The sequence below is a fragment of the Ips typographus genome, linkage group LG9, assembly GCF_016097725.1.
Source record: "Ips typographus isolate SLU linkage group LG9, UJ_Ityp_2.0, whole genome shotgun sequence".
NCBI lineage: Eukaryota > Metazoa > Arthropoda > Insecta > Coleoptera > Curculionidae > Ips > Ips typographus.
This window is the reverse complement of record NC_138430.1, coordinates 6,179,313-6,197,001: the sequence shown is the minus strand read 5'-3', so window position 1 is coordinate 6,197,001 and position 17,689 is coordinate 6,179,313. Positions and strand designations below refer to the sequence as shown.

The following is a 17,689-nucleotide window of genomic DNA, read 5'->3' as shown; positions in this document are numbered from 1 at the left end:
GTTTAGGGCAAAAACATAAATCCTTCACGGTTTTTACGTCAGGTGACTGAATATGGTGAATTGGTGCACATCTCCATTCATATACGTTATTAATGACAAATAAACTGAGACTGAGTTTTAACGATATTCCCACACGTAAGCCGGATAGATTCTGAACAGAATATGAAAATTTATAGACGATAATCTACATAATTTTAATACCGCTATAAGCTGTATAGATGCCTTTATTGCTAATCGACGTATCGATTCCATTTGACAGTCGCACTCTTAATTTACAAACCGGCATTAGTCGTAATTAGTCTGGTCAATATCAAATTGATGTGATCATTACACCTTAATCCCACAATGTAATAGGACCATGTACGGTTCAGCTTTAACACTTTAGTACTGGAGCCACTGCAAATGCTACAACTAACTAGAAAGCTACTTGAATAGGACTGATCGAGAGAAATGATAAAATCGAGAATAGGAATCGTTAAAGGCATCCTAGATTTAGCTAGATAAATTTCCTGTCTATGGTGACGATATAAATTTGCTACTTGATATAGAATGCAGCCTTGAGCTTGAGAAATACCAGAAGTCAATATTTAGACTTAAATGCCACAAAAAGTAGTAATGGAAATTCAGTTTTAAGGAATGTAATATTTTATAAGTATGTAAATTAACCGTTCTCACACTGTAAACGCCGATGATCGGTTAATCCATCATCAGCGCAACTTCCTGATATGATTTTCATTTCTCGATTGAACGATGCTATTGCAAAACTAGTGCAACTGTAACCCGAAACAATAAACAGTAGTAGTGTTGTTAGTTCGACACTTCCGTCTTTAAACTGACACTTAGAACGGCTGCCGAATAACCCGAGGTGGTACCGTGAACCAGCAATTCTGAAATACATAGTTCCATTCGCATCAGATAATGCGGCCTCACACAATAATGAATCAAGTCAAATCTCATTTAGTGTATGCATTCTTAAGTATCGTTGCAGGCAATTTTCGGATGTTTCTGCGTTCCGTTGTTTTTTTTTTAAATTCATAAAATGTTTTGCGGCTAGTTAATTACCAATTTCAGACTTCCTGATGACCGTGCTAGCCTAATTTGAATAAATACCCCGTGAGCTATAATAATAACTTTCCACAAGCATAAAGTTTTAACAGTAAATTGATACAGAAGCCCGAGTGATTATGGGTAATCGTTGCCAACATTAGAAAATCATATTTCAGTCTCCAGTTGCCGCTTCGAAATTCTTTTTTCAAATCACCTAGTTAGCAGGAAATATGGGAATTCATTTCCTTCAAATATTGCTCCATAAATAATCACCGTAACGGCATGAAATTGACTGGTAATAATGGCCGAGATACTGATCTTTTACCCGGACGCATAACGCTTTAAAATCATCCATCCCCTGTCACGGTAAAATTTTTTAAAAAAACCGCCCGTTTTCTGCAGGATGCCCCATCTAATTACACTCATTTACTTTAATAACCTGTTTTTCACTTTAAAAAAAATTCAACTTCCAATTAAGCTTATGAGTGTGACGTGAGGAATAACTTTCACGAACACTGACTCGCATTTTAACGTCAAATTTGTAATAAAAACTTTGTAATTGCTTAAAATTTAATCAATACAAGATTTAACTTTAAAAGCGTGGTTGTAGCACAAATTTATATTTTTAGCATTTTATAATCATATTTAGTTTTGAATCTAAGTGATATGTAGCCCAGTTGGTCCCATTAGTATACTAACCTGACCATAAAAGTCATTTAGTTACTGTATAAAATGTGGCTGTGTTTTAACAGGCAATAATGCCAACTTGACACCAAAATTGTGTTACTTTAACACTTTTGTTAAATTCTGACCATTTAATTGTTAGGAGGATCTTTTCAGCCAGGATTTTCAAATATTCCTGGCTGAAAAGAAAACCCTAACCTAGAAAATGTGGTAAAATATTCTCAAAAAAACTAAACAGAATACTAAAGGCTTGTAGATTGGAAAACAAACTTAATCATCATCAACTGTTTCTTGTAGTTTACGTACACCAACGTGTTTTCCTACGACACTAAAATAAAAAATTATTTAGAAGAGAAGATTGAAAAAATCATGGACATAGAAGAAAGGTTTTGCCAATAAAGTCACTTAAATTACACATAATAACCATTTTTTTACCAAACAAAAAAAATTAAAATAAGGAACTAACCGGGGAGTATAACCTAATTTTGTCCCAATTTCCCTATAAAATAGCTCATGATGTCCGTTGGCTAATCTCTGGATGCTTTTTAAATTATAACTTTACTACTTTAATAAAAAGAGTTTAGAATTAACTCTTCTCTTAACTAAAAACTATCTATCTACTTTTTTTGATTAAATGAAGCAACTAACAAGAAACAGCTTCTGTTTTTTTCTTCTGATTACCATTAATTCAATTGTCATCTAATAAATAGCGAACCATTCCAGTAGCCCCATTCTTCTATTGTTATTCGAAGCATTTAATAAGATCTTCGGTTCGTTATTAGTATTTACCAATAAAATTTGCACTGTCATCCACTAAAGATCTTGTCGTATTATTCTTGTCCCAGAAGAAATATAGAGCAATTCGGTCTACATGAACGCGAGGTTGGATCAAGTCTATATTTAGTTTGTCCTTATTAAACCGCTCGCAATAAAATTACAATATAAAACAGGAACCGTCAAGCGCAAACAAGTATTATAAAGCAAAGCATAAACCCACCTGATAATTAGAAACAACAGTTTTTGTAATGATGGGCTTAACGAATGAGAGTCGTCGTTTGCTCATCCGTCCTTACTAAACTGTGGGTTTTTATTGTTTTATTTACATTTCGAGTGTTAATTAAAATTAAATGTATAACATGTTCTGAATGGCTGAATGAGAAACGTATTGCATATTTGTAAGAAAATTTAACTAGTTATTAATTGACTTCTCCTGGATAATTTATAGATCAATCGTATACATGAATGAAGGAAAGCAAAAAGACATTTACACGACTTGCAGCTAATAATTCACATCCTATCTTTGCAGGTATGAAAACCATCTCACCTCGTTTAGCAGGAAACCCAGTCAGCATACGTAAGTAAAGCAGAAAAATCACATGTAAAACATATTCAACAGTCGATAAAGGTAGAAGGAAAAGACCTAGTTCTCATAAGTATGGAGGCAAACAAATCGGATTCAGAGAAACAACCGTAAATTCAGTCCGTCAATTATTAAGTTTGAATTTTAATGTAAAGATTATTTACATTACCACCAAAAGCGTATAAATGGTTGGTAACAAAGTAACTATAATTCACTAGCAACAATGCTAAGACTCACGGGTATTATTTCATTTAATTTAAGGTGGGGAAAAGATAAGACTTTACTAATTTTGCCCCGGCTCGACCGATAATTGACTTAACGGTACTTGAAGGTAACCGCATATACTCGTACCTACAAATTGGTATTTAACAGGCAGGATGCGATGTAACTACAAATTAGTAACTCAGACAGGAGACATTCTCAGTAAATTCAAAATACAATAACACGCAAAATTCGTATACGATATGGTTGTCTGGCAATTCACAATACGTCTTTGAGACGCAACGGTACCATTTTAATCTGATTAGCAGTCACAAAGAATTTGCCGAACAATCACACGTCTCACCTTTTTTCTAGATCGCCTTAAAAATCAGATATTTTAATTGAATGCTAATCTAGACTGCCCGTTCCATGATCCGTTAGACCACATCTCGCTTCCCATCTAATTAGGAACCACCGTAAATAATAAAATATGGTAATTATGGCAATGCCGATAAAATATTCACAATATTTCCACCCAAAATCATATAACCAACATCTGCCTGCTTATTCACGAGGTACCGTTTACTACAGTGATTACTGTGTGTGGTGGTTTATGTCCTACCGCGAATATTCACTCGGTTAACGTCGTGAAGTAATAATGATAAGGAAAAAGCGTGTTTACTACTAGCACTACGTAACTGTACGAGTTGAGAAAAACCGAAATGATCGAATGGCTGGTTATTGGTTCGGTCTAGGCGCGCCTCTTGATAAAATAGGAACAGAACCGCAATCCACTTAACATTTTTACCATACTAGACGTTATAGAAAGGGAAATCTATGAGATAATACGAATATATAGTCTATAAATACACTAAAAAATGTAAAGTTAGTTTAAAATATGGTCTGTAGTTTAAAGGCTTTCAGGGTATACACAAAACGCTTTTTAGAAAATTCAGGCATATCCAAAATATTCCAACATTAAACTGAATAACATTGAACTATTTGAAAAGACGGCCATATAATATGCTAAGTTGTCCTTTAAAAAGGATTTACTAAAACACCAAAAAACTGAATACGCAATCTTTAGTCAGGATAACTTTTAAAACTCACAATGTTACAAAATATAAAAAAAAGTTACTGGCCTAATTGACTGTTGAACTCTCCAAATTAATTCAATAGACGGCATAGGACTATGTTCTCTTTTGCTAGTCTGTTGTCGTTTGATTGTTTTATTTAAAGTCTTCAAATTTGACAATTTACAGAAGTATTTTTTAGTGATACAGAACAGATATTTTACTTATTTTACTTAAGCTCTGAGATTTACAGGCAAATTGGTTTTCTACTTAATTCTTTTGTAAAGAACCATTATTCTTTCCAGAAGTTAATAATTTCGATAAGGTTGATATGATTTATACTGTATTGAGAAACTTTTTAAAATTCTCTCCGTGAACACATAAATGAATCTTCTGACCTTTGTACAAAACAAGTGTACTGAAAGAAATTCATTTCGAGTGCAGCCATCTACAGAGTTATCCAACTTGTGAAAAACCCTTCATGAAATTCTAGAGTGTTGATATCCGCTTTAAAATAGCCGTTATGTTTACGAAAAAAAGGAACATATATATATATTTATGGCAGGGTTATTAAACCGGTGTCCAGGTCCCTTAAGGGGAAATTCATAGGCCTTTTTGTCGTCCAATTTTAATATACTGCTACCAGCAGTTTCCGCGTCGTAGATGAGACACCCATCACCACTTTACCATACAAGGTGTTTCGTAATGATTAGAGGTTCATTTATAAGTTTGGTCGATCAATCAGGCGATCTATGAAGCGTAATATTGTTGGGGACCCTACTATTTTAAGTGGGTAGGCTGGCTCGATCGTAGTAGGGTTTTTGTGAGATTATCCAAGACAATAGACAATAAAGAACCTGTCGCCCTCGATTCGCTTACATGATATAACGGTGTACAACGCGGTGGAATGCACTAAAACCAATTTAAGCGGGGAATAATGCCCATAGCGCAACTCGTGATATCCATAAACAATTCGGCGGATTTGTGTCCAAGTGACCTGGTCCGACATATGGACCGGTTTGACTGCGTAAGCCAGATTTGACCCCGATGCAAAATGGTACAGTTAGACACTGAGATGCAACTACAATATGTAGTAGTACTAGTAGTGACACTTGCTTTAACTAGATCAGTTGGGCGAAAAAGTGAACCAAATGTGCAAAACTGGATTACATATTATATTAACACGGAAGCGAAAGAGAGTTTCTGCTCCATCTTTCCCACATTACTAGTGACTTATTCCGAGAGCGGTATTATTTAAATGACAAGTTATAGCCGTACTCTGATACGATCAGCCATTCTATACATTATACCGCCGGGTTAGTTGAATGATAACACTTTTTCCTCCTGGGAAATTACGCCGATATAATTGGATGTTGATGTGCAGTTTCCATCTTATCTTCTTCTATTCTACCTGGTGAAAGCGCACATCAGACAGGAAATGCTCAGTTTTCTGTTAATTAAGACAAGGAATTATCAACTCGTCACTTTCAAATTATCTTTCATGATACACCACGTTCACAGGCTCTAATTAAGTTAAACAGTCTTTCATCAATGGCTGTATGAAAGATTTACAGCTTTATCCAATCGCCATGTAGACTAGCACAATGGTTCAAAAAGCAACAGCTTTAATTTAGTTCTCAAAGTAATATGTCCAGTAAATACAGCACTGTTGGTAGTCTGTGATTGATCAAGAAAAAGCAGTAAGCAGAAGGCTGCTTTTTTAGACTATCACAAACTGTCCACTGTATGATTTATGCCAATGCTTTCTCAAGTCTTAACACAGTAGGTAAAGTGGGATTTTTTTGACCAATCACAAACTACTTAGACTAGCACATATAGACATTTGATGAGGATGTCTAAGCCCGTAACGCACATCATTTCAAGGTAATCAAAAAGCTTGTTAACCAACTAATTACATAATGAAAATCGCTGTCTTTATAATTAACTACAATTTAATTGCTAACCGTAACCACTAACTTGGTAATTTTCACGGATGAAACGGAAAATGTGCTTCTATCGGGCTGGTCAATAATACGGCTCGTTTCGCCACAAAACGCATTTTGAATCATTTTATCGGTCGGAATTAAAAACAACTTAAGAAGAGTTTTTTCGATGGGGTAATAATAAACCAAAACGAACGCGGCTAATCATACCAATCAACGTTTGTGGTTCGCTCAACGGCGCGAAAAACGCTTTGCATTTCAGCGAAGTGATAAAATTCAATCATACACGACAGCCGTAATAAAATCTAATCAAGGGCAGAAGAATGCCTAGTGAAGTTCGAAGCCAAAAAGGAAAACGAACGGACATCATTCACAAATCCAATTTAACAGAACAAATTGCCAATAAGTTGCCGCATTACTATGTAACAGTTAGATAATCTACCGTGAAGATATTGGACATAAATAGTTTTTTTTTTAATTTATATTCAGTGTGGTTGTTACACTTAATTCAACATGAACTTTTGCTTCTGTGTGTTCTCTGTTTTAGGAAAAACAATTCATTTCAATTACCCTGTATTCTGTACATTACTGATTTTCCAAAATGAAGTAAAAAAACAGCTGCAAGGCGTAAAAAAATCTTCTATCTTTTTTAATGTGTTCACACAGCTGGTTTATGCTGTTTTAATGATGATGATGACCGCAATACCCGTCTTTCATACCCATAATTCGGGTTACTCCTTCGTCAGATAAGTGGACTTTTTAGTTTGCTCTGGTACTTTAGGTTTATCAATTTGCCACGTTTTAATGAAGAAAACAAGGCTTTCCGTTTTTTTTTTGTGTAAATCAATTATGTTGTGGTTTACTAGATCTCGAGTCTGGGATAATTCCTAAAATGGTACATTGCGTGTCTACCCTTAGAACATTGAGTGACGCCTTCGCCTGACTGCCGATAATTATGTTACTGAAACCGGCTTTCATTATTAAAATCTAGAGTCAATTTATATGTAGAAAAAAAGCAATTGCTCCTGTTAATAAAAATTAATTTACGGGCAATCCTACCCGATATCGTTTAGCAATAAATCGATCGTAAATGGCGTGAAAAGAAACCTTTAATAATAGAAAATCGCACATCGTTTTATCTAGATACCATCTAAATTTGCATTCCAGATTTATGAATTATTATAATACTAAATACGTTCGGAATAACGTCAATCCAGACGTGGAGAACCTATGGAGGATTTACGAGCTTTAAGATATGAAGGTGATAACTTCTTGAGGTAATTAAATAGAAGATATTTATAGCTCACTCAATTGCAGGAAAGTATTATTAATAAAAACGCTTTTAAAGGCAAAATTGCCATACTTAATCTATGTCATAAGCTAGAAACATATTACATTAATCCAAGCACTGGTACAAATAAAAACACACTTCCAGCTGTTTACATAGGAAGGTCAATGTTGTTTCGATTCTACGGTTGACCGAACAACAATATACGCTGCTCTAGACGACACTAAGCGTAACTTACTCTTACTTTTAACTCGAAAGTTTACTGGTACTTAAGTATCCACTTACCAGGTTTATTTTTTTTTATTAATCGCTACTCAAACAAAAAAAAATGCGGAAATTGCATCTGAACCTCAATTACCGCAAAACGAATCGTAAAATTGTGTTCCGCATTGGCTCTATATCCTCCAGCCTTCTACGGCTTCCGACACACACTCATAACCGTATCAAAATGGTGAAAATTGCCACGATCTATAATTATTGTGGTGCAGAAAAACCGACACTTGCACCCGGTTAATGTCTCGGCACTGTGAAACACGTTTTTTACGGCCGTTCTCGTCATAGACAAGGTGCGAAATTTGTGTTTTACGACACTCGTGAGGTATTATTAGCGCTCGTAATTGTACCAGCACTCCAAGTGACGTTTAAGAGAAAAAAGTTAATCAAAAAATTGTGATAAACCTTTAATTGTAGTAGGATAGGAAAAGTTTGTTATGGTTGTGCTTGTGCGAGTTGATTTAAATGGATTAGTATGTATCCTGTGTTAACAATGCCAGTTTTCATAGTTTTCAGACAAACTAAAAAAAACTTTAGTTTTGAAAATTGAATTAGAAAAGATAAAAATTTCAGAAGCTTAAAAATTGTGTTTGTAACCAGTTTTCATGCAAATCGAGAGACTTTAATACTAAAAATTGACTTGTAGACATAAAAACTACTTTTTCAAGAATTTGTTACTACAAATTCATACATGTAAACCTTAAAAATTGACTTGAACCCCAAAATGTGTCTGAATTAATGAAAAGTGACATCAGAAGCTTAAAATTTGCATTTGAAGTAAGTTTTCATAATTTGAAGACAAATTTCAATATTTTAGTCTTGAAAATAGTCTTAGATGCAGGACATTGACATTACATTTATGAAAATTGTCTTGAAAACGAACTTTTCGTGCTTTTTACTTTGCTTTTCATTTTCTTCGAATTCTGGACTATTTTTAGTGCTTCGAAAACCGAGTTTCAAGACATAGCAAACTTAAAAAACAATTTTTACATTCTTCATAGACTTAAAATGGCATTCTAAACTTTGTCACTATTAAATCGACTTCTAGACACCTCAGTGCTAAAAATTCGGGTATTTCTTAATAAACTAGACTGTTTTTAGTGTTTTAAGGCTGTTTTCAGTGCCTCAAATCGAGTTTCAAGACTATCTTTACAAAGTTTTTGACTTATCAGGCCTAAAAGCTAGTTTGTCCACTGACCATAGTCTTGAAAATGTTATTTCAAGCTTCTTCACTATTAAATTGACTTCTACACTCATAGGTGCAATAAATTGTAGCATCTCTAAGAAATTCAGACTGTTTTTAGTGCTTTTTATGACTGAAAAATCGAGTTTAAGACTATTTCCAAAAGTCAAGTTTTTTCAGTAATAAAATAGTCTAATATATAATAGTCTTGAGAACTAATTTTTAGAAATAAAATAGTCCGAAAATTTCATTTACTTCTAGACTTGTTGTCCAGTCCAGAAAATTGAGTTGTACACTAATTAAAGTCTTGAAAATATACTTTTGGACTCTCTTTAGTCCTAGTAAAGTCAGTTCTAGCATTAAAAGTCAACTTTTATATTATTTTTAGTAGTAAAAAATGAGTTTCATGCACAATACAATCTTTGTCTTGATTTCCGGGCTTTTTTTAGTTCTTGAATGCCAGTTTCAGACACTCAACCAGGATGGCAGTCTGAGAAAGCGAATTATAAGACCATTCCTAGTAGCAAAAAAGTTTTTAGACTATTCAGTACAAATTTGGACTTTCACAAGTCTTGTTTGTTCAGTTTTAAACTATAAAACGATTTTTTAAATTGAAATTTGGAGGACTGTATCTTCCTTAGGAAACGTTTTTCAGAAAAATGACACAATGCAAGTTAACTTATTTTTTGATTGGATCAAATGGTGAATTATTGACACTTAAAACTGGACCACCCTGTATGTTTGATAATATACAGCGTGTCCCGCGAGGTAAGGGACAAAATTTCACTACGTGTTCTTTAGGTAAATTCGAGTCGAAAATGTTCTATGAACATGGGTCCGCAAATGCTTCCTTACCAAGATATGATTTTTTTAAGTTTTATAGTTTTATTGTGTTGAAAAGTACAATAACCTCACAAAAATATTTTTTTACAAAAAAAATTAATACCTCTTGGAAAATAACTATTTATAATAATTGTTCAAAGTGCCCATTTTCCCATTGTAAGCATAGTCTAGCCCTTTTAATAATGTGGATGAGATCCATTGTAGTTTTTGGTACAAAATCAATATAGTGAAATTTTGTCCCTTACCTCGCGGGACACCCTGTATAAAAACAAGATGAACATATATAGGGTGTTCCGTGAATGTGTTACAGCATTTTTAATAGCGTTTTATTTTAGTTCATTTTAGAGTCAAATTTAGGTTTCATTGTTGAGATATTTAATTTTTAAAATGGTAGAGAATTTTTTTTTCTCCAAAACACCAGATTTGGTACACACTAGACGCTGAGTAAAAGCGTTTTTCCTCAAAAAAAAAAACAGATCTAATACATTTTCCTAACATTTTAATTTACAATAGACACACATGAACAATTTCCTCAGCACTGGCTACTTTGGACTGATTGAACAGCAAAATTACCTGAGTCAATTAAACTCATTTCAATTAATAAATTCTGATCCTGATTTAATGCAGTAAACTATTTGAAAAACATTTTTCTAATTGACGCCCTAATACAACTATTAATTGGAAGGTTCTAAATCGTTTATCTTTGCAAATAATATATCATGGATTAGTGAAACTGATAAATCGGCCATACTGCAAGCCTCTTAATTAGCCACTTATGAACCGTCTGCATAACGGTGCGGGGCAACGTTTATCCAACCAAGTCTGCCGTAGTATTAATTAGTTGTAATTAAATTTGAATTGCTGACATTGCTGAACAGTATTTTCTCGTATTTCTGTTGATTCAACCGGTCTGTTGGTATAAGACTTCAGTTATACGTCGAGCGTGCCTCGATGAAGTGAAGAAAAATGTTGACCGCGACTTCCTGTCGAATTTGGTCATCATTCCTCAGTTCATACCATCTAAAGTATAATAAAATGGACTTAAGCCCAAATAGTAAAAAGATCAGTTATAATGTCTACATTCAGTTTTAGACTATTTTGAAAACACTCCTAAAATAGAGCTAAAAAAATAATGTTAACGATCTTTTACAAAGACCCAATTAATACAACAAAGTTTTCGTCCTGAGACAAAGTTAATCAAACACAAAATTTTCATAATTTTTGATAGAGAAACTGCTGGTCAACCTGCAAACTAGTTCCAAGTAATGAAGTACACACATACTTAGGTTGTCAAGGACCTGGTGGCTGTTGGTAAAAAAGTATAAACAAACTGAACCAACTTGACTAGAGGGTTTCGACCTTTTAGTGTCCAGCCCATTGTTTGCCTTTCTACTTCCAACTGAAGCATCGAAAACTGTTTGTCAAAACAAACGCGTCCGTCTAATGGTCCGAGTGGAAAATGTTTATTTTTTGCCAGCAAATCGTATAATCATCACAAAAAGTGCTTTCAAAATTACAGCTTATCTGGTGAACACGGAAGAACGACATGAGAATGGTTTGGAGCTGGACTGGCTATGCAATCATCTTATTATCGGAAAGTTACTGGAATGATCGGATCGCCATTAAAATATCGATATGTTTTCAAAACTGAATCGATCCGATCAGTACGAAGTCTGATGATAACTTCCTGATGGATCTGAAACTCCTCATTAAACCGAATTTACTTAAGACAATGTTACGGCCAACTAGTCTGATTAAAATCTTATGGTCGTAATAACAGCCTGGGTAATTTACCTACTATAAAATTTTAAAAAAATACAAGCCGGACACGCAAAATATAGTGTACACTCGTTAAATAAAATCAGGTTTCTGTGCTATCAGCAATTATTATTAAGCTTAAATAAAATATGTTGTTGAATGATCTTGATTACGGTTAAACGACATTTTTGTAGAAAAAGACCACAATACATGGTTTTAGATTAATTGGATTGAAATGGAGCAGATCTAGAGAACTCTTGACTTTTGGTGAAGTTATGAAAGTTAGAGTGAGTGTTTTTTATGCAATAAAAAGAACTAAACAATTGTTCCACTTTTGTACGTGAATAAATAATTTCTATGTTTAACCAGTAACAAACAACCAGATACTCGTGTTGCGTGCGTAAAACAACATTTTCAGTTACTTTTTTTTGAAGACCGTTAGGAAATAAATTTTACCGAAACAAGCTATAAAACTGATTAACCACATACCTAGTTACTTCAATTAATGGGAATCTAGACTAACTGCGGTTAACCAGATCAATTGAATTTATACGACATGCTACAAACACAAGGTAGTGAGGCGAGTTAGCAAGGCACAATATTATTATGCGTGCGTTTTGCACTTTTTTTTCAACTTGTTGCCGATCAAATCGATAGTGGTACGATAGATTCCGCGCCCATTTTAAGCACTTTACAGCGCGATCAAAAAGTGGAAAAATAGAATAACGGCCGCACTATAAATAAACTTATCTGGCGGGCAACGTACAACAGCGACTAGCAAATAGTGGGTTATGCCCGGAATTAGCTTAGGCAGTTTATAAACCAATAAATCTTGTCCAACATATACATATATGTGCCGATTTAAAAGGGAAACAGTTCTGACTTCCGCCTTTGAAATGAAAATGGTAATGCACCACTCCCGTTACGAAAACTGTAAAGTTACCTTAAAGCTTTTTGATTCAGGCCTCCACCATTATTCTAACTGCAATTGTAAGTGGGAACTAACCATCCCAATAAATATGAAAATTATAATTAACTAGAATAAATTAAAATAAAATATTCGTTTTACCTTTGCAACAACGATCAGAAAACGATTTAAATTCCTGTTTCCATCTGCACACACTACTAAGATTATTCAATCACTTTTAATTTCGTTTTGACAGTCTACGTGATGTACCATACATTCCTAGCTAACAGATGGAGGTTATTAGATGTGTATAGAGTAGAAAATTACAGTTAAAATAAAATTGCTTATGCCCGTGCACAGAATTATCATTAAGTAGCAATTTATTTAGGGTTGTCCTAATTTTTAGATGTCGTTTGTGGTATTTTTCAAGCTCTCATCCGATTGGAGTTCAAATAACTAATTTTTGACCAAATTGTATTTATGTATTGTAGAGATCAGAGGTTAGGTTAACTTTTACACATGTAGTTTAGAAAATATCACTTGGATTTTAAAAATATAAGTTGGATTTCAGAATCTATAACTATAGTATTTCATTATTGTAAATTTGGTTTTAGAAAACGTAAGTTGTATTTCAGATTCGTCACTTGTATTTTAGAACGCGTTATTTCAATTTCAGATTTTTTTGTGTTTCTATGTGGTTATTAGTTTATTGTTTTTTTTTAATATCACTTTAAGCAAAAAAAAACCCGCCCATCGGGAGAATTAATTTATATAAAATATACAGGGTGTCCCATAACTATATGACAATCTCTCGGGGGCATGCAGGGGAGGTCAAAATAATACGGTTTGTTCATATAATTTTTTTTTAAAGTCATTCTTAAGGGAAATATTGAGCCCCAAAGAACTGCCTTCCAATTAACGTTTTTGGCCGTAACTTTTGAAAGACTTTGTATATTGTAATGATTATTGGGTTTAATGTTTTATCGAAAGAGACCTTCTATTTGACATGAAAACCAGGTATCTCGTCTTTGAAAAGCAGAAACTAACTGGACCTAAGACACAATTTGCTTAAACTTTGATAGCTGTCATTATTTTCAGCTGTAAACGCCATTAATGGATACTCTTGACATTTTTATCGAAAAATTGTAGTCTTCCTTTATTTCGATAAAATAAATGGTTTTCGAGATAAATCGATTTTTCATTGAACTGCCTAAACCACAATGTTATTAAAAATATTCCTTAAACTATTTACTTTTTTTGCTCAACTTTAATTTTCCAAATTACAAATGACCATGTCTAAAATCCAACTGCTCTTTTCTATAATACAAGTGACTAATCTGAAATACAAAGTGCAATTTCAAAAATCAAAGTTATTATTCTAAAATTGAAAGTACCTTTTCTGAAATACAAGTGATATTTTTTAAATCCATCTTATGGTTTCTAAAATTCAACTGACGCTTTCTAAACTACATGTGTAAATGGTGTAGTTCTGTAATATTATGGACCAAATAAACGACTGTTAGATGAAACCGATGAAATTCTTTCTAACGGTCACATTTACACAAGAGATTTGTGTGAGATTCTAAATTCTCGGGATGGACCTAAAAAAAAACTTGAATTTCTCCTATTTTGAATATTATTACAGTTAGGCGGGTCTGTGAACTAAGGCGCCATCGCTGATAGGCAGATGGCCATTGCCATGCATAGTTTATAAGGTAGTTACTAAGTTGGGGTAATCGGTCCCGATCTTTATTGTATAATCGGTCCGAGTATCTCCGCGGTTTCTCCATTTAAAGAGAGAGTAGTTGGTGTCGCTTTTCCGGATGGCTTCGAGCTGATTTTGGCCTTTATTACGGATTTGAACTGTTTTATCTGTCGGTAATATCCCGACCGTAACTGTTGATTGTGCTTTTAGCCTACAGCCGACACTAAATTGATAAACACGCTCCGTAAATTAAAAGTTTTTGCCTAGATTTGATTCGATCAACATCAGATTGAAACAAAAGACAAACGATACGACATTATTGTCCACGGTTGGCCGACAATAATGTTCCAATGATATAGTCAACGCGGTTCGGAATCGGTACTCAAGTTGGTATGAATTATTTTTAAGTGATTTGCCTCACAGCGGGATAACGTTTGAACTATGGGTTTTCTTTCGCGATCTATGGCGCTTCTTTGCCAGTAAAAGGTCATCCATTGGTTGACCGAGCGGCGATATAAATGAAACATGAAGAAATGAGGATGATCAACGCTGCAGGTTATAATCGGTTCATCGTTTCCCTTTCTGTGCGATGTAACGCGCCTTGTCGGAATGTTTACTAGGCAGGAAACGTCTCAGAGTGTAAAAGTTAACGAAATTTATCGTGGTAACCGAGTAAAAAAATGTGACAAATTAGCTGGAAAATGTTTCGTTAATTTAGGGCATTTACTCGGTTTAAAGGTTACGGCAATTATAAAAAAGTTACAAGGAAATATCCTACCCGGTTCACTAAGCAGCAATAAACGAAGCATAGCGCCAGACGACACCGGCATAACTCACTAGCACTTTTACTTTTACAACAGAATGCAACTGACCGGTAAGAATGCCTACTAATGATTCTTTTGACATTTAAAGAAGTCAGCTCGTATAAATCTCTTTGCTTTTCATCGTAGTTTGTAACCTGGGGTTGCCATTGTACGACAGGACTTTGTGGCGCCTAATTTATCTCGGTATTTCCACCTATTTCTTTTGCTCTCTTCCATCGATTACAAGACACAAACAACACTGTATCATTGATGTTATATTCAAATTAGTTTCATGTGTAGTATTTACGTAAATCACAGCACAGTAGGTAGTTTGTGATCGGTCAAAAACCAGGACAGAAAACGTCAAATCTAGATTGATTTTTTCGTTGAAACTCTTTGAAAGTCACACATTTCTTGATCATTAGACCATCATTAAAATACTAAGTCCGATTACCACGGACTTCTAATCGACCAAAGTGAATCTTAAACTAATTGGCCTTCCGTCTTGCGAGGGGACTTTATTGTACTGGTCTTAATAAATAATTATAAGCTGATACCGTTCTCACTATCGTGACTACAATGCGCATTCAATTCTAACACAAATGCCTCGTACATGACCGTACGTAATCCGGCATAATCGAGATTATGTCGTTTCAAGTATCCCTCGACCTATTACGGGCCTAGCATAATTAATGAGACTATGGCATGCAACGCTGTTGCTTACGACCGGTAAGCAACAGTGAAATACCGGGTGACTCAATAACAAAACGAACAAAAATGTGTTTTTAAGAAAATCCAGATCAACGAACGGTTTCCGCGTAGAAGATGGTGCAGTCAGACCAGATCCCATTTGACAACTTTGGTCATTTTAATGGCAGACATATAAGGTGGTCGTCTAATGAAACTCAACTACCGGTCGAGTAGAAATTTATGATTTTATAGCTTATTTTCCCCGAAACTGTTTACGGCGTTAGAATTAAAGCATGATCATTAACTAGGATAATTACTTGCGTACGAGGAAACCAAGAGGCAATTATACATTCTGAGATAATTTAGTTTAATGGATCGAATATAAAATTTACAAATTCCTTTGAAGGTTTTAAATGCTTCTCCTTTTTTCACATACATTTTCGCACATACATCTAACAAGCACTAAATTACTTCTATTAATTGGCTAATAACATTTCTCGAATTGCAGAGTGGGACCAATTAGATGCGTTGTTGCTTTATCAAAATTCCCGCGTACGTTAAATGATAATAATAAACTCAGATAATGAAAGTAAAAAATGAAATGTATTATTAACCGATCAAGGAAATCTGTTCAGTGATTGCGGCAGCGGTTCTCAACAACAAAGGTAGGAGTTTCATGAGGCTCGTTGATGGATTTAATAGACGAGAATATGCCAGACTAGTATTATTGATTTCCGCTAAATTAGATTGTCTGCGGCGTCATAATTATTATCATCGGCTAGTTTGATATTGATTGGTTAGTTCCTTGCACAGAAAAAAACTTTTTGGCTGCAAGTTCAAAGAACTCAATTTTGACATTAAATTATATTTCCAGAAACTATAAGAAACATGGGCAGCTACAAGGAATCATTATTGCTGATGCTGGTTTTGTCGCTGACATTATCTCAAGGAAAAAACATGGGAAGGCAAAATAACGATGCCCATCCCGTAAACGTTCCAGAAACTTTCCCATCGGTGATACCACCACCTTCACCATTAGACGATTGCGATCCTGAAATGATTGGGTGAGTTTCGATCAATACAAAATCAGAAAACGTCTAAGTAATAGAACAAAACTATACTCATGTTTCTCAGGTCATACTTCTTCTTCTGCTGCAATCCATTAATGGATATTCGTGATCACATTTGTCCACTCTTCCCTCTTCCGTATTGTATGGATTAGTTCTTCTATTGTCCTCACTCCCGTCCACTGTCTGACGTTGTGAAGCCATGACATCCGCTTCCTGCCGAGTCTTCTCCTTGCCTCAATCAGATGATACATCAACACCAAATCATCATTTTATTAACAAAAAGTCCAAAAATCAATATAGATTTATTCAGTTTCCAGTCTTGATTACCAGTCATGTACTAAATTGACGTCTGATTGGTATTTTAAGACTATTTGTCTAATTAAGTCATATCCGCTTCGGCAGAGTGACACATCTCAGTTATGACAGGTAGCTCATTGATTTTGTAAATATTTCTCTTTTCTTTACTGTCCCAAAAACAACTTTGTATACTGATTATCATAATTCAGTATACGACTTTTTCAGATTTGAATTAATAACCGGATACGTATTTTCGTCGCCCGGAAACGTCATAGACTCGATACCAGGAACGTTAATGTTGACCGACTGCCTCGAAACCTGTCAAGGCAACGAAAGCTGTCAATCTGTCAACTATGAAACTGGACTTTGTGTGCTGTTCGGCTCCAACGCCGATGTTTTACCTGGTAAGTCAGTAGGCTGAATTTTTGGTACGACTAGATACAGTATCTGCGGAAAACCTGAGTAATACAGGCAGAAACAGAATGCGTGCATACATTCTAGAGGAGTATACATTTGTTACGGTAACCGCAAACACAACCTAGCATTTTCTAATGATAAGCATAG

At 34.6% G+C, this 17,689-nt stretch overlaps 2 protein-coding genes across 5 annotated transcripts in view; one reads left to right on the top strand and one right to left on the bottom strand.

The window, feature by feature from the left end:
- Positions 1–17,689, bottom strand: part of Atg16 (Autophagy-related 16) — a 68,036-nt gene that overhangs the window by 39,299 nt on the left and 11,048 nt on the right. The window lies entirely within an intron of this gene.
- The window catches only part of LOC145734215 (uncharacterized), a 38,801-nt gene that overhangs the window by 13,126 nt on the left and 7,986 nt on the right, over positions 1–17,689 (top strand). For 2 of the 3 annotated variants that reach the window (XM_081987454.1, XM_081987455.1), the window contains exons 2-3: positions 16,633–16,822; positions 17,351–17,529. In XM_081987454.1, coding sequence (XP_081843580.1) covers positions 16,647–16,822; positions 17,351–17,529 — 355 coding nt within the window. In that variant the 5' untranslated portion in view covers positions 16,633–16,646. Of the gene's footprint in view, positions 1–3,037; positions 3,086–16,632; positions 16,823–17,350; positions 17,530–17,689 lie in introns of all 3 variants that reach the window. The other variant, XM_081987452.1, reaches the window with a different exon arrangement.